Raw genomic sequence first — 23,233 nt, 5'->3', positions numbered from 1 at the left:
CAGGAATTTGTGTGTGGGTCCGCACAGGGGGTCTGGGTCTAGAAAACCTTGAACGGCTCCCCTGCCTTGTCTCTGGGAGGCAGAAGGCTTGGGAGGCAGTCCCAACTCAGCTATTTTCTGTGTTGCCAGTGGCTCTCCCTTTCCGGAACCTTGGCCTCCTCATCTGTATAATGGGACTGTGCCTGTAAGTTCTTCACAGGGCAGAACGCTGAGCATTCAAAAGTCCAACCCGAAGGCGGGGCTCACGAGGCTGCAAGGGAGATGGGCACTTGGGGAGGAAAGCGAAGACTGAGGACTCAGCCCCCCAGGGCCTGTGGAGACTGAAAAGGAAAAAAGTTCAGCAAAGACTCAGCACGGCCCACAAACGGTCCCCTCAGCCCTCCTTTCAGGGCTACTGCAGCTGCTTGCTGGTGGAGCCCCGGTTAGAAGGACCCGCGAACCGCGAGAAACAGAAACCTATCCCTCGTGAATACCCAGACCAGCACACAGGTCCCGTCCACACAGGCACATGTTCCTTTGGTTTTATTTTCACCAACACACGATGGCTCTGCCACACCTGGGAAATCCTGGGCTCTGCGTGTTCCACCTGCCCTCTCTTTCCTACCTGGACAGGGCCACAAAGAAGTGTCCAAACCACGTGCAGGCACGAGACGCGCTGGACAGAGCAGTTCCAGCTCATAGCTTATAATGATGCCATTTCTCCAGTTGCTAAAGAGCTTTACAGAGACCACGCCAGGACTCCCCCCCCAACCAGGATGCTGGAGCGTGTGATTCGTGTTTTGTGAGCTCCACAAAACCTCAGCTCCCTTTTCCAGAGCACTTGGCATGGGCAGGAAATTCCACGTTTGGGACAGGGCCTTTTTGGAAGTGACTCTCAGGCAGTGACATCCAGGTCTCTGCATGGAGTAGGTTACCAGCCGCGTGTGGGGGGAAAACAATTTAAAGGACATCTCTTTCTCTCCTCCCTCCACCCACCCAGGGCTCAGATCTCATTATGGTGCCGCCCAGATGCACTGAAGTGTGTGTGATATTTGGTTTCAAAAACATTCAGTCTCTTTGGTAAACTCAGAGAAAGTGGCAGGGAGCTGCCGAAGTGCGTTCTTCCTACATCTTCCGCACTAATGCTTCATCCTCTCTAATAGCCGCTGATAGACAGGAGCTGGAAGAGAGAAGTTTCAAGGTGAGACGTGCAAACTGCCCCTGTCTGTCAAGACACCGTCAGAGTCACAAACGCATGGCCGGCGGCCCCTTCCGCCACTCTCTCCCGCACATCCCGGGTGCTTTTTGGTTGGTGAGCCTTGCTGTCTCACTCAACAATGTTCTGAACTGGGATTTTCTCTGTCTTCCAGCTGGGTTCCCAAAGCCAAAAACTTGCAGCAAGCCTAAAATGTTGGTATTCTTATTATCTCCATCTTATGGAGAAGGGAAGTGGGTGTTCTGCGTCTGACCCCAAAGGCCAGGCTGGTTTTATTGCACCATGATGTTCTTATCTATATACATCAGATGGCACGTTTGGGCCTGCTTGGGGGAAAGGCCCAAACTATTTAGTATACAAGGACTTCAAATCCAGGCCAGACTTACCTAGTTTCACAGAGGTCCGGGCGGCCTGAAAAAACAAACAAACAAAAAAACGCACAAAGTGTCAAGTTTTCCAGTGAAAGCTGTCCCTGCATGTGTTCACAGCGATGGTTTTGCCCCCTGCCACACTACTCACAAAAAATGCCAGCGGTGAGGGAGAGGAATGGGAATGTGTAGCTGCTGGGCCCCAGGGAGCCCCTCAGTCAGTCTCAGCAGCCCCAAGTGAAGTGTAAGCCCCAACCAACTAGAGTCTGAGGTGGATATTCCTGGGAGACCACAAAACCTGACTTCCACAGAGACCAAAGCCTAGAGCCTGGACAGCTGGGATGGCACAGGGGGTGGCCCTGAGGAGTAGGAGCTCAGAGCCAACAACCCTTCTCAAGTGGCACTGAGGAGACCTCTCTGTCCAAAAGCAGAGGACATATTCCAGCTCTGGGTCTCTGGGGTAAGAACCACCTCCAGCCGCACCCTCTTGTCTTCTGTAAGGTGCCCATATTCCCAAGGGGCTCCACCTCACTCGAAGCAGCAAAGAAGCCTGAGTGGGGCTTCTAGGAGGCCCTGGGCAAGCTGGGGAGCAGGAACAGAAGCCCAGGAAGAATCACAGAGGCTCTGCGAGGAAAGAGAAGCTGGAGCAAGGAAGGGAGGTTTCACACACACACTTGCCCTGTATCCAGAATCCTCACCACTACCCTGAAGAGCCCCAGCATCACCCAAGATGGGCCACATCATGGAAACCAGAGGGTGACTTAGAGGCCACACTGTAAGGCTGATTTGGGATGGGTTGCCCTAGTTGGATAGATGGATTCTAGAGCTTTATCTGTTTTCACCAGAATTCTATAGGCTTCCCCATAGAATGAGGTTCAGAGGCCTTGGTTTATAGGCCTGGATTTTGGCCCACAAAGGATACAGGGGCTGCCTGCGTTCTTTTCTCTGAACGCCACACAGGCCAGTGCTAAGGATTCCTGAATGGGAGTGAGGAGAAGTTTCACGGGAGCCCTGGGAGGGCAGCCAAGGAAGACAGGGACCCAGAGAGCTCCCCCCCACCAGGGGCCCAAGCAGAGGCACCAAGGGTGCTGAGGCCACAGGCAAACCTAGCCGCGTCTTACCCTGGAATATGCAGACGCCTGTTTGAAGATTTCAAGTGCAGAGTCTGCAAGTTCATCCCCTCGTTCCTGAGGTCTGATGGCTGGCGATGAAAGAAAAGGCAACTTTGGTGAGAGCAAAACTATTAGCACGGCATTCATAGCGACCGTGACTGAGGGGCACTGTTGGGTTTCCTGCCTCACATTCGCCAATGAATTTTTCCTTTAAAATTTTTCATAACTGAGGGTGGATGGAATCTGGCCCATGGGGAGAGAGCTCCAAGAAAGGTGAATGCACAGTGCAGCAGAGGCTGGACTCAAGTTCAACTTTGCTGGAGGTAAAGAGAGCTCCCATGAGGCGAGATGTAAGAAGCGTGCTTGGAACCACGTTCCCAGCATCCACGTGTGAGAAAGCCGCGTCTGTGTCTGTGTCTGAGTGGGGTGAAGACAGCCAGGCAATTCAACAAAAAGAAATCTGGCTTGAGTTTCTGGGGTAGCGCGTTTGAAACCAACAGTTCCTAATTCACTTTTGGATCAGCCACAGTGATGCTGGCCACGGACCCTCTGTGGGCACGTTGCACACTAATCTTTGCTTTGAACAGTTTTCCTGTCGAGTACCAGCTGCTGTGTGGAGAAGAGTCAGCCGCAGACTGCGGGGCCATGGGATACTTTAGGGCCTTACCTGGAGGCTGCAGGACACTAGAGATGGCATAGACCACGCCATTTGTGGCCATGATGTCAACTTCAGCAACAGGCTCCTTATTGACATTCACTACATTGTTTTTCTGGGAGAAAAAGAGACCACTGTTGAACATAGACCGTATGTATCTTACTCTCAGCAAGTGCTCAGTGAGCAGTTCTGGATGCCAGAGCCTGTGCTAAGTGTGAGGGACACCTGGTGAATGGAATGGTCCCTGCCAGCCACACCTTCAGCCTGGCGGACTCTTTCTGATCCCTTGTGTGCCTCAGCCCAGTGTAATTTACAAAACACCCTTCCGTGCTAGTCACTTGGTCCTCACAGCGACATGTGGTAAAGACACAGATGTCATCGTCTCACTTAGCAGAAGAGAAACAGAGATTCAAGAGAGGCCAGGTGCCTCCTTTAAGCTAAGCGGGTGGGATGGCTGGGAACAGAAGCTGGGCCTCCAGTTCTGGTGCAGGACTCCTTCCTTCCACTCATCCTCAGTGCCTTACCTCTCCCATAGGAAGCGCACCCGGGTGTCTCTCTCTGTCCTTCCTGAACCTCAGGTGTCATCCCAAGGGGGAAGGAAGAACAGAAGCCTGTGACGGCATCCCAACACCCCAAACGAGGAGCTGGGAGATTCTCAGGTGACCTGCAGAAGTCAACTAGTCATCACATTCCTACCCTTGCCATGCTTCCTCATGGGGAAGTGATATGCAAAGGGATGGTGGAAGGTCGGGAGAGAGGAGCAGGCAGCAGAGGCCGAGCCAGCCACATACTGGAAGAGTGGTCCCTCCATGGGGAAGCCCAGTGACCTTGCCAGGTGCAGCCACGGAGGCCACGGGCAGCTTCACGGAGCGGGGCCAGCTATCTATTCTCTCTCTTCAGGGTAAGAACCCCCTGAGGCAGCTTCAGAGCAGAATATGTGTTATCAAAGTGCAGAGCAAGGGAAAGCTTGCAGACCAAGCATCTGAAGGAAAGGGCTCTTGGGATGGTCTGGCACGTGGTACAGCTCAGTGAGCCCCAGACTGGAAGGGATGGGGCGGGAAGGGGCCAGGGGGACTGATCCCTCAAGACGCGTAAGTAATTGCCTATCGTCTCTTTAAGGGGAGGAAGATCTAATGGCCTCTCCCAGATGCCAGTCGGATGCTTGATTCCTGAGCAAATCCACGAGTTCTTATTTGTGGGCCGCCACAGTCTCGCCTCATTTCCCTGAAAACCCTTTTCTCTTTTCTTTCTTTGGACAGAATGCACTCAGATATTCAAGGTGCATCTTCAAGACTGTGTGTGTGTCTAAGGCTGGCCCGGGGGCAAGAGAAGCCCTGGAACCCCAGTGACGGTGCCCGGCCGGCTGTTTGGTTCTGAAACACACTCACTGAGCTGACTTCCAGCTTGTCCCCCTGGAGAGACTTCAGCCGCACCAGGGATCCGATGCCTCCGCTGACCAGGATCTCATCACCAATGTGGTATTTCAGGATGTTGGCAAGCTCTTTAGCATTGCCTGCAGGTTCATGGGAAAGAAGGGAGAGCAGAGTTCATTCCAAGGCTGGTCACTGGCGTGGTCAAGGAGGGCCCAGAGGGGATGCGAGCGGTGATGCCTGACATGGAGAACTCCCTGAACAGGTAACGAGCACTCTTTGAGCACCTGCCGCGTGCTCACCCCTTGGACCCCCCCCCCCCCCCCGCACCTGCCTAAGGCTCAGGGGAAAAAGGCCCATGTCTGCGGCCCTGCATCTGCCTCGGCAGTCAGGGGGCTGATGGGCTAAGCGAGAGCTCTCTGTGATGCCGAGAAGGAGTTAATCCATACTCCTCTATGAGTATGACTCATTTTTCCATGAGCTAAATATTTGCTTGGAAAGCTAGGAACCTTTCCAGCCCCGGCATCTGGGACATTTCATCATCAGCATGGCTCCCGATGGTTATAACACAGTAGTGAAATATTTACACGTTCTGCCCTCAAATGCATATTCTGCGGCCGCTGTTTCCTGAAGGGAGAACTTAAAAGAGTCAACAGCTGCAGTCTGAGGGGGGGTGGCTGTGGAGCCGATGAGGTCAGGGCTGAGGGGGGCATTCCCTCCACGGCGCCCCTCCCGTCACGTCTCAACATTCCTTCCAGCCCACATCAGCTCCTCCACCAACTGGGGAGAGCATCCGATTGCTCATAAAGGTGCACAGGCATTTTCCAAATTAAGTGTGGGAGGCAATGCCTGAAGCTGCCAGCTGCCCTCTCCTCTCCATCACGGCTGCCCCGACACTCACAGTCCCAGCCCAGTGGCTAGATTTCCCCAGGGCCTGTGGATGGCTATTTCCAGCATCTCGAAACTGAGAACGGGGGAAGTTTTAAAGCATCTTGGAGAGTTCACTTGGTTACTGACAAATCCACATCAGTGCCCGTGGGATGGAGACACCAGGTACCAAGTAATTTCCAAACACCCACAGCCTGGCTGCCACGGATTCCCATTCCACGAAAATACTGCCGGGAGCTGCTGCGCCCAGCCGGCCCCCGGGGGTGCAAGAGGCTTCTTTCTTCCGAGACATTTAACACCTGGATTGACCTCTTACACCTGGACGGCCTTCCGTCTCTGTCTCCCAGGAGGGCTGGGGGCTATTCCTGCCCGCAGACCTGGCGGAAGGTGTGCATGGGCAGCCTTGGGCACACCAACATCCCACCCCGTCCCTGCTCCTGCACAAGCGAACACGCGAGGGAGGCCGAGCAGGCCCGAGGCCACTGGGGAATATTGCAGTCCTGCTGGACACAGAGAGGATGGAACAAGTTTATGTTCAGAAGGAACTTCTCCCCTCTTCTCGGGAACATACGTCAGCATCAAAGAGACAGGCGTTTACCAGGCAATAAAGAATCTTAAACAGAACACAAGTTCAGCTCGGGGCTGCCTGCAACCTGAATTTCCTATTCTCCTGCTCCAGAGCAGGAAGGAAGGTGTCTATGATGTGGGCCCCAAAGTCTGGCCAAGGTCCTTCCTCCTCCTCCTCCTCCCTCTCTTTCCCCCCACCCTCCCTCCTCAGGCTCACCTTTTTGTGAGGTGTGTGTGTCAAGGGCAAGCTCAACACTGCACCCCCACCCCACCCCCTCCTCATCGTAGCCATCACCGAGGGAGGACGCGTGCCCAGCGCCCAGCAGCACATTTATTCCGCACAACACACATCAAGGTGCTCTCATTTTTCTAATGGGAAAACTGAAACTCAGAGAGGTTAAGCAACTTGCTAGAGGTCACTCAGCTGGTGAATGTCCGAGAAAGGATGGGAAGCAGCTTTGAGTTAATCCCAGAGCCCAAGCTCTGAACTGTGAGAATTACCTCTGAAACATCCTCAACTAAATTTCTCAGGGCCAGGAATAGCTTGTTGGTAAACTTTTATCCCAAGGGACGTTTCGTGAAGGTACATGGCTTCATTATCGCTGTCCTCAGTGGCAGACATGTCTCAGTGACCAGGCTGGCTGTTACCCACTCAATGCCTTTCTACTCTTCTCTGCCTTGTATGGTTCCCAGGGAGGCTGATGGCTGTGAAGCACATTGTCAAGGCTCCTTTGCCCCGTGTCCCCCCAACTCACAGCTGATAGGAGGCCCACGGCAACGGGCATGCGGGAAGAGAACGAGGCTAAGGTAGTCCTGGCCCCCTTGCCCTGGTTCTGCCAGCAGCTGCGTGTGGCTCTGGCTGCTGTCCTGTGTCCCTCCTCTGAAGCTCTGGTTCTCCCTGTCCCCTCCTCCACCTTCCTCCCCAACCCCAGGCCTGGGTGTCATCACCCTTTGCTGGTCCCTTCCTCCTGCCCATAGTTTTACAAACAGTCTCTTCATTAAGTTCCTTCCAGTGAAACCCTCTGTAACGTGCCACCTGTTTCCTGCGGGTCCCCTGACCGATACGGTCACTTTAGAAACCATGCGAAATGTACTTCACTTGGTCTTTACCCAGGAGTTTGTTGAGCTCTCCTGGTGGCATGGCCTGGAAGGCTTCATTTGTAGGAGCAAAGACCGTGTAGACGCCTTCCCTGTTGAGCATCTCTGTCAGCCCTGCAGACTGGATGGCGGCCACCAGCATGCTGTGGAGACAGCAGAGAAAATGTCACCTGCCTGTGGTGGGGAGAGGGGTGGTCACTTTCCCAAATGCCTCCCCACTGTGGGTAGGTGGGGCCCAGCAATGGAATTCACACCCCTGGCTGGTTTTCACTCCCGGCTCGTACACAAAGAGGGAAGATTCCAGTCTGCATCTTCTCTCCATAAATGCTAAGCTCAGTCAAATGGCCGGAAGTCAGAGGCCAGAGAGGGAAGGAGGAAGGGAGAGGCCGGCAGCATGGCCAACCCACAGACTGGCCGAGCCACCGGGCCCTGGGGATACGATTCAGGGGAGTGCCTGGCTGGTCTCCCAGACTCCGGTGTCAGAGCACCCTGTGGTAAGTGAGCAAGTCAGAAAAGGAGAGAGAGGAGCAAGAAAGCAAAGCAACACAGGGAGCCTGAGAAGGAGCAGCTGGGGGTCTCCAGGCGCCACGAGTGGATATCGTTCAGAGCGAGATTCATCCCACACTCAAAACCAGGTGCTCTCCACTTGGGACTTTAAAAAGAGAATTTGATGTCTTCCTCGGACTTCAATACAAAAATGTCGCCCCCTCCCTGTTCCCAAGGATGTGAGGATTACATTCCCAGAAATAACCCTTTTTATCAACATAAGCTTCCAGTCTGACCTTCACCCTTCCCAGATCCCCAGCCTGGAAGGTGACCAGTGCACCGTCAGTGTTAACTGAATCCCCGAGGAAGTGGGGAGCTTGACAGATAGCTGAGACCCAATGTCCTGCCCCAGCATGACCACTTGGGAGAAGCTGGTTACCTGAAGCGATTGTCCCCCTTTAGGACATCCATGACGGTCCCCATTGGGGGGGTTAGCATTCGGTCCATGGTGAAGAGTGTCCCATACCTGCCCCTCTTGTCATGGGCGGCAATGCAGCTGTTCTCGATGCACAGGCTCTGTGCAAAAGAGGAGCAGAGAAAGGGCACGTTATCCTCCCACATGGGGGCCTCATAATTTGGTCAGGACATGTGCCTGCCGATGGCTTCATCTGCAAAGATCAATGGATATACACTGGTGTGGGTCATTAAGACTAGGATAAAATGTTGTGTTTTCTCCAGAAGAGAAAAAATAAAAACTGTGTTGAGGAAAAATGGCTATCGGGCCCCAATAAAGATATAGAGAGGTCCCTTAATGAGAATATCCCATCACACGTGGTGTCCATCAACAGTGGTCAAATCAACAGATCGAGTCTATTGACTCATCTATGTAACAGATGACAACCATCTTTAGTCAATGGTACTGGATGGTTCCAAGGAAGGACTGCATTGTGGTGTGCTTCCTGTTTGATATTTTGTTGGGTTTGAAGACAGAAAAGAGACTGGAGAAGAGAGAAAAGAGCCTTTTGGACCAGGAAGGGCTGTGCTCATTCAGTTAAGGGGGCTTCTGTTCACATAAGCCAAGGATTTAAAACCTCCATTCCTCCTCCCCTGTTCATCACTCTGAGCTTGAGGCTGACGGCTGCCTACCCAGACAGCTGAGACCGCTGCGTGGTTTATTCCCAAAGGAGATTCTAATCCTTCTACAGTTTCCCATTTTGATCCTTTCAAATAAGATACTTTCCAGAAATTCCTTCCTTCCTTATTAGAAATCAGTGTATATATATACACACACACACACACACACACACACACACACATACTCAGGCAGGCTTCTGTTTATTGAGATTTTATGTGTGTATATGTATATATATATAATAGGTATGTATATATATACACACATACATATACAATATATACGTATATACACACATACATAGACATAGACATAGACATATATGTTCTTTTACCACTAATACAGCTTCCATTTCTTAGACCTGAGACAAAGAAAGAGGACAATTGGGGAACCAGAACTTACATTGCGATAAATAAAAACTCTCAGTTTTTTGCCACCTAGAGTGTTGAGGGTCTGTCCATGGTACAGATACTTGGAGGCCAGCTGCTCTTTAATCAAGTGATTGAGAAGCAAATTCTTTGTGCGCGCATCAATGTTAGGGGTTCCATCTGTAAGGGAAGGTGTGCGTAGGTCCAGAGGCATGCTCCAGAAAGGAAGAGAATGAGAGACAAATGTAGTGAGAAGGCCAACCCTCCTTAAGTTTGGAAACGGGAGATTGAGAAATGCAGTAAGGCTGCCAAATTCCTTAACATCTGCCATCTTCTGCAAATTAACCAAACAAAAAGCTCTAGATAATCGAGGGTGTTTGGAGATTTGCCCGTGGAGGGAGGGGAAGGCATGGACACCATTTGGCCCCCTCCTCCGCCTTCCCCATGACCACAGCTCAGCTGTATCCTCACTCTGACCTTCTGATGATCACATGGGCGATTGATTCTGTACATAAAAAGGCATGAGAGTGCTCTGCTCTCCGGCCAGATGTGAACTTTTGAATTCTGGGGACCAGATCCCCAAAATGCATTCTCTGCTCTGCCAAACGATGTGCCAGAGCCTCCGAGGTTTCTGTTGAGCTGGGTGGGAGTGCTAACATTCTGCAGGGTGCTGGCAATCAGGGAGGAGGCTGCAAGAGGTGACAGTGGTGGTGGGGGGGAGCTACCCCAGAGACAAACTCCTGGGGCTGCTGTCACCATGTTACCTTTGAACACAGAATTCAGGGGGGCCAGGAGGGTCACCCGCTCGTTTCCGGAGAGATGAGTGCCGAGGCCAGCTTGTCTGAAAAGGTCAACAGCTGTGGAAACGTCCGACTCTGCTGCCAACTCAAACAGCGTCTTGGCTGCAAGGAAGGAGAACGCAGGTTCAAAAGTTAGAAGTGCTGTTTTCATTTATCATCCGTCCACCCCAGAGCGTGACACACACCAGCAGGAATGTCATCCTGCGAGTCAACAGCCCTCTCGGCACTGCTGGGGCGCAGCGGGCTCGTGTCATCAGGGCACTGGTCACCCAGGTCTCACTGGGCAGGGGAGCGAGGGGAGGTGCAGGCGAGCAGGGGCTGGCCTCTGTCCCCACCCTTGGTCAGGGCACCGGCTAATGCCTGCAGCAGGGCAGCGCCATCCGTGTCATGGCTTCTGAGTAGTAGATAATGCCAGCAACCACACCCGTACAAAGTCTTCTTCTGGTTTGGTTTTTTTCTTGTGAAATTGCTTCACTCCTGAGCAACCGACCTCCCTCGAAGTCCAGAATGGGGCTAGCTAGCATGCTGAATGAAACCCAAGCCAAAGTCCATTCGGTCATTTCTACCAGGGTCAGCGACTCGGGGATGCTTGGGCATCATTGAGAAGGCACATGCTCTGAGGTCAGCAAATGGCCCTCTGTGCAGGCAGATCTTCTGAAAGGCTTCTTCTGTGATCGAGCGGCTCCCTCCCCAGCTCCCTCCAACCTCCCTTGAGCTTCCTCCACTGCCTCCAAGGAGACGCCTGGACTCCTAGGCCAGCAGCTCAAGATGCTTCAGTCCCGGCTGCAACCCAACAGGGGCCCAGGCCCTTTCTCCTGAGAGGCTGTGAGCTGTGTGCAGGCAAGGAAATGGCCCCCCAGATCCCTACATTCCCCAAGTGTCTCCACCCTGGATGCCAGAGGGGACAGGAGGCCTGGAAGGACCATAGCCTAGGAGGCCTGGCTCACCTGAGTCTGGGATGAGCAGCTCATCGATGTAGTGGATCACACCATTGGTGGCCAGGATGTCTTTGTTGGAGATGATGGCCTTCCCATTGATGGTGAGCATGTCACCGCTGCAGCCCACCTCCAGCGTAGTGCCCTCCAGGGTCTCCACGGACATCCCTGCGACGATGGCTTCGGCACACATGGCTGACTTCAGGATGTGGTTGTTCAGCAGGTCTGGGGGTCGAAAAGGACACAGGTCGAGTCGGTGCTGGCTCCAGGCTGATATCAGAGGCCAGCACGCAGCCTCCATGGCTGTAACGATTCTATTCTCTCTGACGCTGCCCTTCAGATGAGGCTGGGGCACCACACAAGCCTGGGTCCTCCCCTCCTCCTGCTGCTGCCCCGAGTCGAGCCCAGCTCCGCGGGCAGACTGCCTGAGTCTGAATCCCAGCTCAGCCACTCACCAGCGGTTGGGGCCCCAGGCAAGTCACTGAACCTCTGTGAGCCTCAGTTTCCTCCTCAGGGGAGATGAGCTCGGCATTCCTCTCCTGGGGGCGGTGTGAGCTCTGAACGTGAAGTACCCAGCACGGTGCTGGGCAATAGTGAATGCCCAACACGTGTTAATGACTGGCTCATTTGTACCTGAATCTAAGGGGAATTCTCTTACTAGTACCTGAACCTCAAAGTGAGTTCACCCTGGGACTTTTTATTGACAGACCTTTAGAAAATGTAAAATGTGAGAGGCCAAGATGGAAACTATAGCAAATGAGAGTTCTGGGAGTATTTGCTCATTTTATCTGTTTTTGTTCATTTTACCCAAGGGTCTGCTAGTTGCCAGGACCTTGCTTAGGGGCTGGGGATAGTGAACAAAAAGACACGGTCTTTGCCACTGCATTCACCCCACCCATAAATCATAAATAGAATCCTTTATTTACTTGTCCAGGAGCCCTTCAGGGACAGGGCAGAAGTTGGGGGCCCTGAGGAAGCTGCAAGGGGCAGTGGGGGGGGGCGGCTCATGACCCCAGCCACGCAAAACAAGTTCCCAGATGGCTACTCAGGGCCCTTTGCCTTATGTTCTCGCCACAGAGGCGTGTCTCAATCTGTGCCGAGTGTGAGAACCAAAACCGCACAGTCACGGACAGGAGGAAGCCCTGAGGACCTGCAGAGTCACAGGGCTGCTGCAGGGGCTTTGGGGGCCTTGAAAGCCAGTGCTGACGCCCTTCGGCCGGCGGGAGAGAAAGGACAGCTGGGTCGCTATGGGAAAGAGGCCTCGGGATTTAGCTTCTCAGGGAAGGAAACTGAAGGCAGGGTGGGGTGACCCACTAGGGCCACTGGGAGGGAGAGCAGGGCCAGGGCTGGAAGCCAGTCTTCCAACAAGGCACGCCAGCCCGGGCCTCTCGCTTGTCTGCCAACCCACTAGAAACAACAGAGCCTGTCCGGCTGCACTCCTGTCCCTCCGCCTTCAAGCCCGCCATCCAGAACCATGTGCAGAGGGCTCTTGCTTAGAGCAAATGGGTTACTGAGCAGGAAAAGGCAGATGTGCAAAAGGGAAAAATTAGTGTCTTTTTCTTCTCATCAGGAATTCTGATATCTACAAAGATGCAAATGTGCTCTGCACAAAACAGGTGTTACGGGAAGCATAGCTCTGAATGGCAAGTTCAGTGTGCTGAGATGGACCCAAGTCTCAGCTCCTCCAGGAAGCTTTGGGATGCCTCCAGCTGCAGGTGCCCATGAGGGTGGGGGCATCTCTGTCACCACTGCCTGTCTTCAGAACCCACGACCTGTCTTTAAGCCCAGCTAGGCTTAAACTTCCTTGAAGGCAAGTCTGTACCATGTTCCCTTGTGTGGCCCCAGTTCCTGCCACACGCCAGGCACAGAGGCGCCACAACATCTGGACACAACAGATCCCCATCTGTGCTCTCAGAAATGTGCCCTCGCCCATCCCTGCATGGCTGCAAGGAGAACATTTTACGTTTACAGAGTGTCTGAAATGCAGTAGGTATTGTAGATTGTAGATTTCAAAGGTGTGTTTAAATAGATTCAAAAGAAATGATGTCACCCCTGGATTATAGCTGGGATGACTAAGTGGGGTTGGGGTCCACAGGGGACCTGGGACCAACTCCTCTCTGCAAGAGATTCGCGGTCAGCAGGAGCGGCTCAGCACTCGTGGAGCTGAAGGGGGCAGTGGCAGGGGGCAGGGAGGGCCAGGTCTCCCCTCCCCTCCCTTCTCTCACGTGCATGGTCTTTCCAATAATCAATGCACCCCTAGCTAAGCAACCCACTGAGGAAGCACTGAGGGACTCTGCTATGAAGTTGACCGTAACTGAATTTAATTGTAATTTTCGATTATCCATGAGGCCCCTGGCCAGACATAGGAAGAATTCAAGGGTCAGCACGATGGGTTCATTTCCAGGATGCCAGGACCTGCCATCTCCTCCCCACACCTCCAAGCTGCTGCCTGCTTGGATGCCCTGCTCTGGTTTTGATCATTCAGGCCTTTAGCTCTTTCTGAGTCTGGCCAGGGCCTGCTTTGGACCTCCAACTCTGCCTTGCTCCTCAGCCCAACTGTGTCATTAGACAAAGGTGGCTAGATTCTGTATTCGCCCCTCCAACCATGGCTCTGCTCTGGCTTCGGCAGAGATGGAGCCAGCTGGGAGCAATGAGACAGGATGTCAGGTGGCATGTCTGTCCTGTGACAGAACATCAGGCCACATGTCTGTCTTGGACAAGAGCAGGCCTTAGGCTCAGTCTTGCTGCTCCGGTGAGGGGGCAGCAGGAGCCGAGGGGTGCTCACCTCTCAGGGCCTCTGGGTCACCCAGGATCCGGTTCAAGGTTTCAGCAGGGATCTTCTCGAAGGCCTCATTGGTCGGGGCCAACAGCGTGAACTGGCCATCACCTTCAAGCAGTGTGTTGAGCCCAGAGGCAGCCACGGCGGCCTATGGGGAGGGGAGAGGATGGAGGTTTCCCTAAAGGTTCTGGGATGCTCCACAGGCAAGAGGCACACACGGTGTCGCCAGTCTTGCCTCAAAGGGCCTCAGGCTTGTGTAGAAGCCCAAGACGAGATGGAGAGCCGAACCAAAGCTTACCTCTCTGAGCTTTGATGAGCTCCTACCCCTCCGGCCAGCTCTCAGTGACTTCACGTGGCTTTGTCCTTCCCACCCCCACGCTTTGGCCCCACCATTCCTTTTGCCCTTCCTTCTTTCTTTGCTTCTCTGACCCCTATTCCTTCTTTGGGACTTGACTGAAATGTCATTTCTCTAGGTAGCCAACCCCCCATCACCCCATGCCCACCCCCACTCCGCACCTGAGAAGGGGTCTGTTGCCATACTCTTAGGGCTTGCTGTCCTCACGTTGTATAAAGAACTACTAGCTATACTACCTGGGTGAGCTCCAGGAGTGGGAGGGTCCCATCACCCGCGTCTACAGAGCAGCCAGAATATCTCGCAAAAGCATCAAGTGCCTCCCTGTGCTCTCGGGATGAGGACACACTCCTGTGCCCGGTCTGCTCCCCTGGTGGCCCGGCTGCTCCCGCCTCACGCTCTGTCAGCATGCTTCTCTTCATTCCGGCCCTGCTGGCCTCCTCCTTGCTCGACCTGTTCCCCTCTGCTGACTGTGCTCTTGCCCCTGCGCTTTGTTTAACTGGCCGTTCTCATCCTCTAGTCCTCAGCTCAAGTCACCTCTTCCAGAGAGACCTTCCCTGACCATCCAGCGTCAACTGGCCTCCTCTGCTCCCTACTCACTGACTTTACAATGCCCAGCACAATCCATGGCTACCTCGTGTGCATCTTGTCTGTCTCCCCAGGAAAAAATAAGAAGTGCCACAGAGGACACAAATTGGTCCATCTTGTTCACCTGTATACCCCTGGCACACGGAACAATACCTGGGAAGTAGCAGGTGTTACTAAGTATGGGTTAGTGGGAGGAAGGATGGGCGTTAGGGGGATCCAAAGAGGAAGAAGGAAAGAAGGAATATTTGCCAAACCTAAACAATAAGAGGAGGTTACTCAGGGGTCAACTACGGTTAATCAAAAGATGTGCCCCCAACTTTGTAGGGACATCATTCCCTTGCAGACCCCTGCCCTTGGAGTGACCCAGAAGGAAAGCAGGGGGAAAGTCTGGAGAGCAGAGTCTCCTGCAGAGCTACTTCCTGAGGCCACCTCAGAGGCAGCCCAGCCCCAGGGTGTTTGTCTCTCTGTGTTGGAGATCTCCAGGGGAGGAACTACCCCACCCCCCTTGGTGTCCTTTGTGGTCAGGAAGTTCTCCTTGAATCAGGGCAAAACCCCTGACGGGGCAGCCTGTGTTCACTTCCTCTCAGCAGCCACTGCCAAGAGCAATGCCTGCTTGCCACTCCAGTTGTAAGACAAATGCCTGCTGGGAAGGGCAGAAGGAACAGTACTCGGTGGCCAGGTCAGAAGCCAGGCCAGAAGTCAAACCCAGCCTCCCATGTCCACATTGGTGGCCTCACTGCCGGTCTGGGTTCAAAGGAGACACGGGTATGGCTGCAGCAGGGCCCCATGGTAGGAACATGTGTTCCAGAAGATCAGGCAGCCTGACATCATTCTAGTCCCACGTATGGGAGCCACTGCTTGGGAGGAAGGGCCCTCTCCCCTCTGGAACCCACAGTGCGCGCCCAGGCAGCCTCGGGCTCAAGCGACCTGCCCCGCTGCAGCTGGAGACCACGGAACTTTCCAGGGGAGTCACGAAAGGAAAGCTTGACAAAGGAGAAGACGGGCAGAGACATTTTTTTCCAGCAGAGGATTATGATGTTTCATTGTGGTCAAGCCGAGCGTCTGGTAAGTGGACCCTTCCTGTTCGTGGGCACTTAGAGGAGCTTGTACCATGTCCCCTAAATGCTCATGAACATGGAGACATCCTCTGCCTCTCCCACACAAGAAGGCCCTTTGGGGAGGTGGTGTGTCCCCAGGTCGGCTCCCCTCCCAGGGCAGTCCCTCACCCGAAGGGTCTCGAAGGTGTCCTCGATCTCGATGATCTGCTGAATGTTGTTGGTGACGGTGGAGATGACCTTATCGATGAGGTGCACCACACCATTGGTTGCATGGTGGTCGGCTTTCAGCAGCCGAGCACAGTTGACGGTCACGATCTGCCCAGAGAAGAAATGAGGAGGAGTGGTTGACACATCGGAGGCACAGGCCTGAAGCCCCAGGAAGGGAAAACATGGTGCAGAAGGTGGGTTCCACACCCGCCTGAGGGCCTGAGGAGGGCCTGAGGAGACGCAGGCGCAGGAGGCAGGGATTACCTCCGGCCAATCTCACCTGCAGGACAAAACCCCAGAAACCAGCCCCACATGCGGACCAGGGGCAGGCTTGGTGTGGACACAGGGAAGTGTAGCTGGGGACTCCCTACCCCATTGGGATAGTGGTGGATCTGGATGTCCGAATTCTGGTACATGGAGGTGAGGGCCATGCCGTGTTTCAGCTCATCCGTCAGGACTCGTCTGTTCACCATGTGGTAGCGAAGGGCATTGAGGAGCTCGATGTTGACGTTGCTCACCAGGGAGTCCAGCACTTCCTAGAAGGAAGGCCGGAGTTGCACTTAGCTGCAGACCACATGTTCAAGGGGGGAGGTTCTCGTTACCCTGGGAAAGGCGCTTCTGAAACCCCAATGGCCCCACGCCTCCATTCTGCCAAGGACCTCTCCTCCGTGAGCACCAAAGTCAGTCTGCTGAGCTCAGTTGGACAGATGGGGCACTGGAGGCAACCTGGTGAGGTGTATTCTAACTCGGGTTCCCTGGCTTTCTCTGAGGGCTCAAGGAAGATGTTTCCTGAAACAGTGGGAAAGCACTAAAGAGCCTCATCCTTCATGCCCACAAGCACCCCCCTCTGGGAAGTAAGGCAGGCATCTCACAGCTGGCAAGGAAGCCCAGGCCTCGTTGCTGGGGGCGAAGATGGTGAAGCTGCCTGGCCCTTCCATCTCGGGCCTCAGCTTCTCTGTGCGGTCTGTGTACAGCTGGGTGGTGGTCGAGCCGACGACTCCCAGGGTCTCGTAAAGGTTTGAGAGAGGTAGGGCTGTGGGGGCAGAGGACAGAGGAGGCACAGGCTGTGGGGCCCACCCCAGGCAGACGGCCCCCTCCCTGGGCTGCAGAGAGCGTGGGTACAGCTGCGGGACAAGTGTGCGGGAAAGCCCAGACACGTCCACTGTCTCAATGTGCCTCAAGGTCGTCACGTGTGTCACACGCTTCTTACAGCAGCTCCGTAGGTCAAACGCCTCCCTACTCAGACTCAACTAATTGGTAATTTTTCATCTTTTAGCCATACGCAAGATGAAGCTTCTGTTCCCAGACATTTAGAGAGTACCGGCAGGAATGGACATCGGAAATAGATATCCTTATTTACACACCAGGCCTTCTGATTCATCTAGTTGTCCCAACCGGGTTCCTAATGGCCTCTACTAAAATGAAAGAGCGTTACAGACCTTCCAGGTTCTTTGTATACTTACAAGCAATAAAATGTTATGTCCCACAAGGGGCCTTCCCCTCCCACAGTGAGCTCACCGTCCATTTCAAAGGGCGCGAGGGAAGGCTCAGAGGCTGAGCTCCTCTCTGAGGCCATTCTCCTTTCTCCACTGGCTATTTCCCACTTGCCTTCCACCTGAGCCTCCCGCCACGCCAACCATGACCTTGAGACCTTGGTACCAACCAAAGTGCCCCTTCCTTTTAACTCCGTCTCACATGCTCAACGAATCAACAGCAAGTATTTCATAGTTAAAACTCCCACTCTGCACAGCCCCTGGGGATATGCCTGATAGCTGATAAAAGACAGGGGCCACACAGTCTTTGGCCATTGGTGGTTCCCTATGCCATTTCTGGGTGATCTTGCCTGGTCTACTGCTCTTCTTGTTGGACTGTGATGAGCCAAGTTCTGACAGAGGGAGGAGGGGTGGCTTCGTGCTCCAGCCTGGCTCTCTGGCAGAGCTGATCAGAAATCACTCCTAGCCAGAGACAACAAGGCCAGCAGCCCATGGCTGGGAGGCCAGCACAGGCAGGCTGGAATTGGAGTCTGTTCCACTAGCCCCGTGAGGAGGTCAGCTTGCATAGGAAGGAGCAGGGCGGGAAGCTCCGTGTTCCCAGCTTCCATGCTCTGGCCCTCGCACAGAGCCCAGAACCAGAGAGCACGTGGGGGGCATGTCCGTGGAGCCTTGTGTGTCAGACCCGCGCCACCCTCCCCTCCGCCGTGGACACTGCTGCCTCTCACATGGGTGTTCCTCCCTCCCCATCTCCCTCCATTTGTACCAACGGGCCAGGCCTGGCTTACTCACCTGCAGGACAGCCCTTCTCTCCTGGCACCTTCTCGTACCCAGGGCAGCACTCATAGCTGATGACTCTGCAATGAAACACACACATGAGGGGAAGGCGGGGCTCCCCTTCTCCTGGCTGTCATCAGTCCTCACTCCAGGAAGGGCGTCCACAGGCAGAGGAAGGGAAACGATGGTACAACACTGTACCGTCTTGGAGGAGATCATTCATTCTCAGTCCTATTTGTGCCTTTTGGAACAAAGACCTTGTCACTCTTCCTCAGCTTTGTAGAATGTTCCTAATGGTCACCATCCCTCCAGCAATCCAGAGGGGACTGTGGTGGCCTTTTCAATAGCAGGATTAGAAAAGAGCCCCACTAGGAACTTATCTCCAGCATAACTCACGGCAAACCCCCTCGTCAGCATTCTTGGGACAGCAGGGAGGAGGAAGGGGAGCCCCGAACGTGTCCTGGCTGAGTCTGCCACTAACCGACTGGGACCTCCCTTGCCAGTCCCATCTCCTGACTCCGTTTCCTTATCTGTAAAATGTACGTGTGTATCTTCCAACAGTCATGGGATTCAATCTCTCACAGTCATTTGCTCTCCAATTAGAGGACCCGGAAGGACAGTGTATAGATGATCATCAAGTTTTTCTGTCTTTACAATCAAACTCTAACACTTTTAAAGTTAAAGTAAAAACAAAGCTCTTTTTTTCATTTCTTTAAAATAAAAACAAAATTTTAATCAATAAACATATTTATATGGTTTCAAATTGAAAATATACAAAGGATTACATAGCAAAGTGTCCCCCACTCACCCTCATCCCTCAACCAATTCATCCTATCGTCCTTCCAGGACAACATCATTGATATCACCAGTTTGCAAGGTTCTTTGGTACCTGGATGAAAACAAGACTGGCAGTATACAATTTGTGGGTTTTGTGTGTGTGTGTGTGTGTGTGTGTGTGTGTGTGTGTGTGTGTATGTGTATGTGTGTGTGTGTGTGTGTGTGTTATTGTTGTTATTATTGTTGTTTGGAGATAGAGAAAGATAGAGAGAGAGCAAGCAGGGGAGGGTCAAAGACAGAAAGAGAGAGAAAGAATTCCAAGCAGGGTCCATGCTCAGCAGGTGTCACAACCGTGAGCCAAAATCAAGAGTCAGATGCTCAATTGACTGAGCCATCCAGGCGCCCCTGCCAGTATACACTTTTAAACTTTGAAATCATTTGGCAGAAAAACTTCCCTTCTCCCAATTCTGGCCAGTATATTATGGGACAGTTGCTGTCTTCTGGAGGTCTGAAACACACAGCTTCAGCTAACCGCATGTTCTGGGGAACCAAAAAGACTGAGAATTCCAAGAAATATCACAAGGAAGTAAGTGTTCTAAAAGCTTACACCTAGGCAAGACTTGCTTCTGATCAAATCCCCAAGTTTTCTCGAAGACCACTCCTGCACTGGCAGTGAACACAGTCCTCTCTGGCAGCCTTGTAACCAGATGTGAGCAGCTATTCCCTGCCCCTTCCTTTCTTGTCCCTTCGGGACAGGAGACAATTCAGACTTGAACTCGGGTTTTGACACATAGGTGCTCACCACGGGGCTCTCATAGGATGTTCAATAACCTCGTTCAAAGACAGGCGGGCAGACGGGGGAGAAATGCGGGCTTGGGAGTTGGGGAGGCTGCTCTCCATGAGCCCAGGACATTCTGCTCTTATTAATTCAACAGGAGTCAGCTCAGGAAAGCCCTGGTGAGTCATGAGAAGACGAAGCCAGGTTCATCTGTCGTCCAGGGGGTGTTTCAGAGACAGACCGACTAGGATTCTCAGGCAGCCAGGGAGCTACAGAAATCGCTTTGCCAGAAATGAGTCAGTCCTCTGGGAAATGGCTAAGGAGTGACGAGCCACGCATATTCCTCTTTGCCCGGCTCCCTCCATCCTCCTGCCCACCCCACCCTCCTCCTCTCCAGCCTTTCCCTCATCCTGCTCCCTTCTAACCCCTTATCCCTAAACCCATAAGAGTTCTGCTTGTAAGGGCTAAATAGTCTCAGGACTCATGTCAACCAACCTACAATTTTATTTTCGGAAACTGAAGTCATCTTCTGCAACGAAAGTAAGATTTGACTGATGTGCAAAGGTATGCCACTGATTCTAAAGGCAGTGTGGTGTCATGGAAACAGTACTAGAGCTAGGAGACCTGGCTTGTGACCTCGAAAGTCCACTTCTCTCTCGGGGTCTCAGTTGCCTCATCTACGAAACGGGGTGAGGTTAAACTCGATGATATCCAAGGTTCATTCCAATCTCACACTCATGGTCCTAGTCCCTGGGAGTATTGTAGGGGGCAGAGAAGTTGTCTTTTGAAGGAGAGTGTCCACTGGCTTCTCCCAGATAAGTCTGGGAAGAGCTCCAAGCCTTGGGCCCATAGGTCCACGGGACACCCATACGCGGGATCCCAGGGCTCCTCTGATAAACGCCAGGGCTCTGTGGCTGGGGCTGGAGAGGTGGGATTACGGTCAGGTCCGCCAAAGCTTAGCTTCTTTCCAAAAGTGCTTGGGTGGCACTCCATGAAATCAGAGTAGCACAGCTGGAGGATGGGTCTTCTCCTCAAAGCTCTCCTCATCCTGGGGGGCCCCTGTGCACATGGGTGCTGCACACTCCACACCCGGGAGCCCCCAGCTGTGCTGACCAATGGATTCTCTCAGGGTATCCAGATGGAACCTTTTGAGTTCCATCTCAAAAAAACAAGAGAGAGCTCCACAGCTCAGGCGCCTCACCAGGATTTCACGGAGGACAGAGAAAAGCAACTCAAGTGTGCACTCACTAGTTTCTGTGGCCACGTATACACGGGCATGTGTGGGGGGAGTGGGTTGCATTGGGGAGAAACAGGCGGGGTTAAGCGTCTGGGAGGTAAGACCTACTTAAGCAGGAAAGTGTCAGCATGGAGAAGGATACTTAGGATGGAACCAGAGAGCTGCAAGGGTGTTCAGGGGCAAAAGGGTGTCTTAAGATCACAGCTGGCTAGGGGGCGCTTGGGTGGCTCGGTAGGTTACGCTTCTGACTCTAGGTTTCCACTTCAGGTCCTGATCTCACGGTTTGTGGATTCAAGTCGTACCTTGGGCTCTGTGCTGAGAGCCTGGAGCCTGCTTGGGATCCTCTCCTTCCATCTCTCTCTGCCCCTCCCCCACTAGCACATATGCTCTCTCTCTCTCAAAAATAAATAAATGTTAAAAACAAAAAAAAGATCACAGCTGGATAGAAGCAGACCTAGGACTCCCCTGGGATTTTATGGAGTCTAATCCCTTCTCCATTGCTTTTGGCAACATACAGATTGGGGGAAAGCAGACCGATCTGACATGAAGGGGACCCAGGGGCTCTCTCTGATGTGGCCAGAGCCTACCCTCATCAGCACCCTTCCCACCGTACCTTGCTACGTGGGCTCTCTGCGCCTGCATCCCACATCGGCTGGATGTGGGTCACCCCCAGCAGAGCTCAGTCCGCCAGCCGAAGGCTTTTTCCTGATTAATTGAGTGTGGCTCTGCCAGGAAGCTCTCTCCTCATCCTCTCGCCCTGCTGGTCTCCCCCAACTCCCGCTGCCACAGTCTGGCATCCTTGGCACTCCCTAGGTGCGCAGGCACGGGCCATGCCCCTCACCCCCAGCCTGACAGCCTCCTGGGCCGAGACACTGCCTCGGCTGGCAACTTCTCTACTCCCAACCCTACCCCACAATACCAACTCTTCCCAGGACAGGTCCGTGTGGCCCCAGAGAAGCAGAGGGCAGCTGGAAGTTGCAGACTGAGAATACAGCCCACCGAGCTCCTGGACGAGCAGTGTCTGTCGTCAGCCCAGCGTGCGTCCTCCTTGGTCTCTGGCCCCAGGGAGAACACACGTGGGAAGATGTGGCTGGGGACCCTCACAGGCTCGTGCAGCTGATGCCATCTCTCCAAGATGAACACAGGAAAGACGGACACTGTGGGGGCCTCTATCTGCGTCTCCCTAGTTTCTTGGCCTCCCTGTGCAGGGAGGACCATCTACTGGTCTCTGAATCAAATCTCATCAGCGAAAGCTGTTCTCAAGAGAGGCTCCTGGCTTTTCCTTCACCTAACACAGTCCAGTAAGTAAAGACCTGAGATCAGAAAAAGAATATCCTCTAGGACCGTGAGACACTAATATTCTCCTTCCAGCTTCCCTGGTCAGAAGAACAATTTGAGGAAGAAGGTGAGGAAAGGTGCCCAATTTAGAGGGGCATTTAAAGGAGGAAGGCAGGGGCACCTGGGTGGCGCAGTCGGTTAAGCGTCCGACTTCAGCCAGGTCACGATCTCGCGGTCCGTGAGTTCGAGCCCCGCGTCAGGCTCTGGGCTGATGGCTTGGAGCCTGGAGCCTATTTCTGATTCTGTGTCTCCCTCTCTCTCTGCCCCTCCCCCCCCTCCCCCGTTCATGCTGTGTCTCTCTCTGTCCCAAAAATAAATAAAAAAACGTTGAGAAAAAAAAAAATAAAGGAGGAAGGCAAAGGCAGCATCGGTCCAAGGTCTAAGAATAGAGACACTTGGGAGGCTCTCTGCCATTCCCCTCCAGAGTTACTCATGATCAGATAGACAGAAGCATTGGTACTTCTCTCCCCAAAGTCATTTTCTGAGCAGTTAATATAATAAGTTAAAACAATCACTCTCTCCAAGTGCACTGCACACTTCTGGCCGGCTATCACGGCTGTGAACATCTAGGGACTGAGCAGACTCTGGAAGTAGGTGGAGCAAGGAACACAGCCCGAGACAGAAGGTAAACTGCTCAATGTGTCATGATTTCCAAGCAGAATCACAGAGCAAACACAGCCCAGTATGGTCTAGACATCAGTTGTCCCTCCCCCGCCACCCCCCCCCAACAGACTGCCCATGTGGAGTGGTTCCTTTCCTGTCCTCCTGGCTTGGAAACTCAGCTGAGCTTTCTTGAGCCCCCAGTACAAAATCAAAATTGTGAGCTCCCCTATGAAAAGGGATTGTTTAACCTACTGTCCACCATCAAAGGCCCCATC

General features: G+C 53.4%; 1 protein-coding gene across 2 annotated transcripts in view; it reads right to left on the bottom strand.

Moving 5' to 3' along the window:
• Nucleotides 1-507: 507 nt before the first annotated feature.
• The window catches only part of TGFBI (transforming growth factor beta induced), a 33,280-nt gene continuing 10,554 nt past the window's right edge, over nt 508-23,233 (bottom strand). Inside the window, exons 3-17 of one of the 2 annotated variants that reach the window (XM_047865405.1) lie at nt 18,241-18,305; nt 16,831-16,991; nt 16,330-16,494; nt 15,920-16,066; nt 13,760-13,901; nt 10,987-11,199; nt 10,004-10,141; nt 9,274-9,419; nt 8,179-8,315; nt 7,266-7,396; nt 4,719-4,843; nt 3,343-3,445; nt 2,685-2,764; nt 1,582-1,606; nt 508-1,159 (exon numbers count right to left, since the gene is read on the bottom strand). In XM_047865405.1, the coding sequence (XP_047721361.1) occupies nt 1,119-1,159; nt 1,582-1,606; nt 2,685-2,764; nt 3,343-3,445; nt 4,719-4,843; nt 7,266-7,396; nt 8,179-8,315; nt 9,274-9,419; nt 10,004-10,141; nt 10,987-11,199; nt 13,760-13,901; nt 15,920-16,066; nt 16,330-16,494; nt 16,831-16,991; nt 18,241-18,305 (1,819 nt within the window). In that variant the 3' untranslated portion in view covers nt 508-1,118. Of the gene's footprint in view, nt 1,160-1,581; nt 1,607-2,684; nt 2,765-3,342; nt 3,446-4,714; nt 4,844-7,265; nt 7,397-8,178; nt 8,316-9,273; nt 9,420-10,003; nt 10,142-10,986; nt 11,200-13,759; nt 13,902-15,919; nt 16,067-16,329; nt 16,495-16,830; nt 16,992-18,240; nt 18,306-23,233 lie in introns of those variants that run through there. The other variant, XR_007153776.1, reaches the window with a different exon arrangement.

The sequence above is a fragment of the Prionailurus viverrinus genome, chromosome A1 (genome assembly GCF_022837055.1).
Source record: "Prionailurus viverrinus isolate Anna chromosome A1, UM_Priviv_1.0, whole genome shotgun sequence".
Taxonomy (NCBI): Eukaryota; Metazoa; Chordata; class Mammalia; order Carnivora; family Felidae; genus Prionailurus; species Prionailurus viverrinus.
The sequence above is the reverse complement of the archived record's forward strand: the minus strand, read 5'-3'. Positions and strand labels throughout refer to the sequence as shown.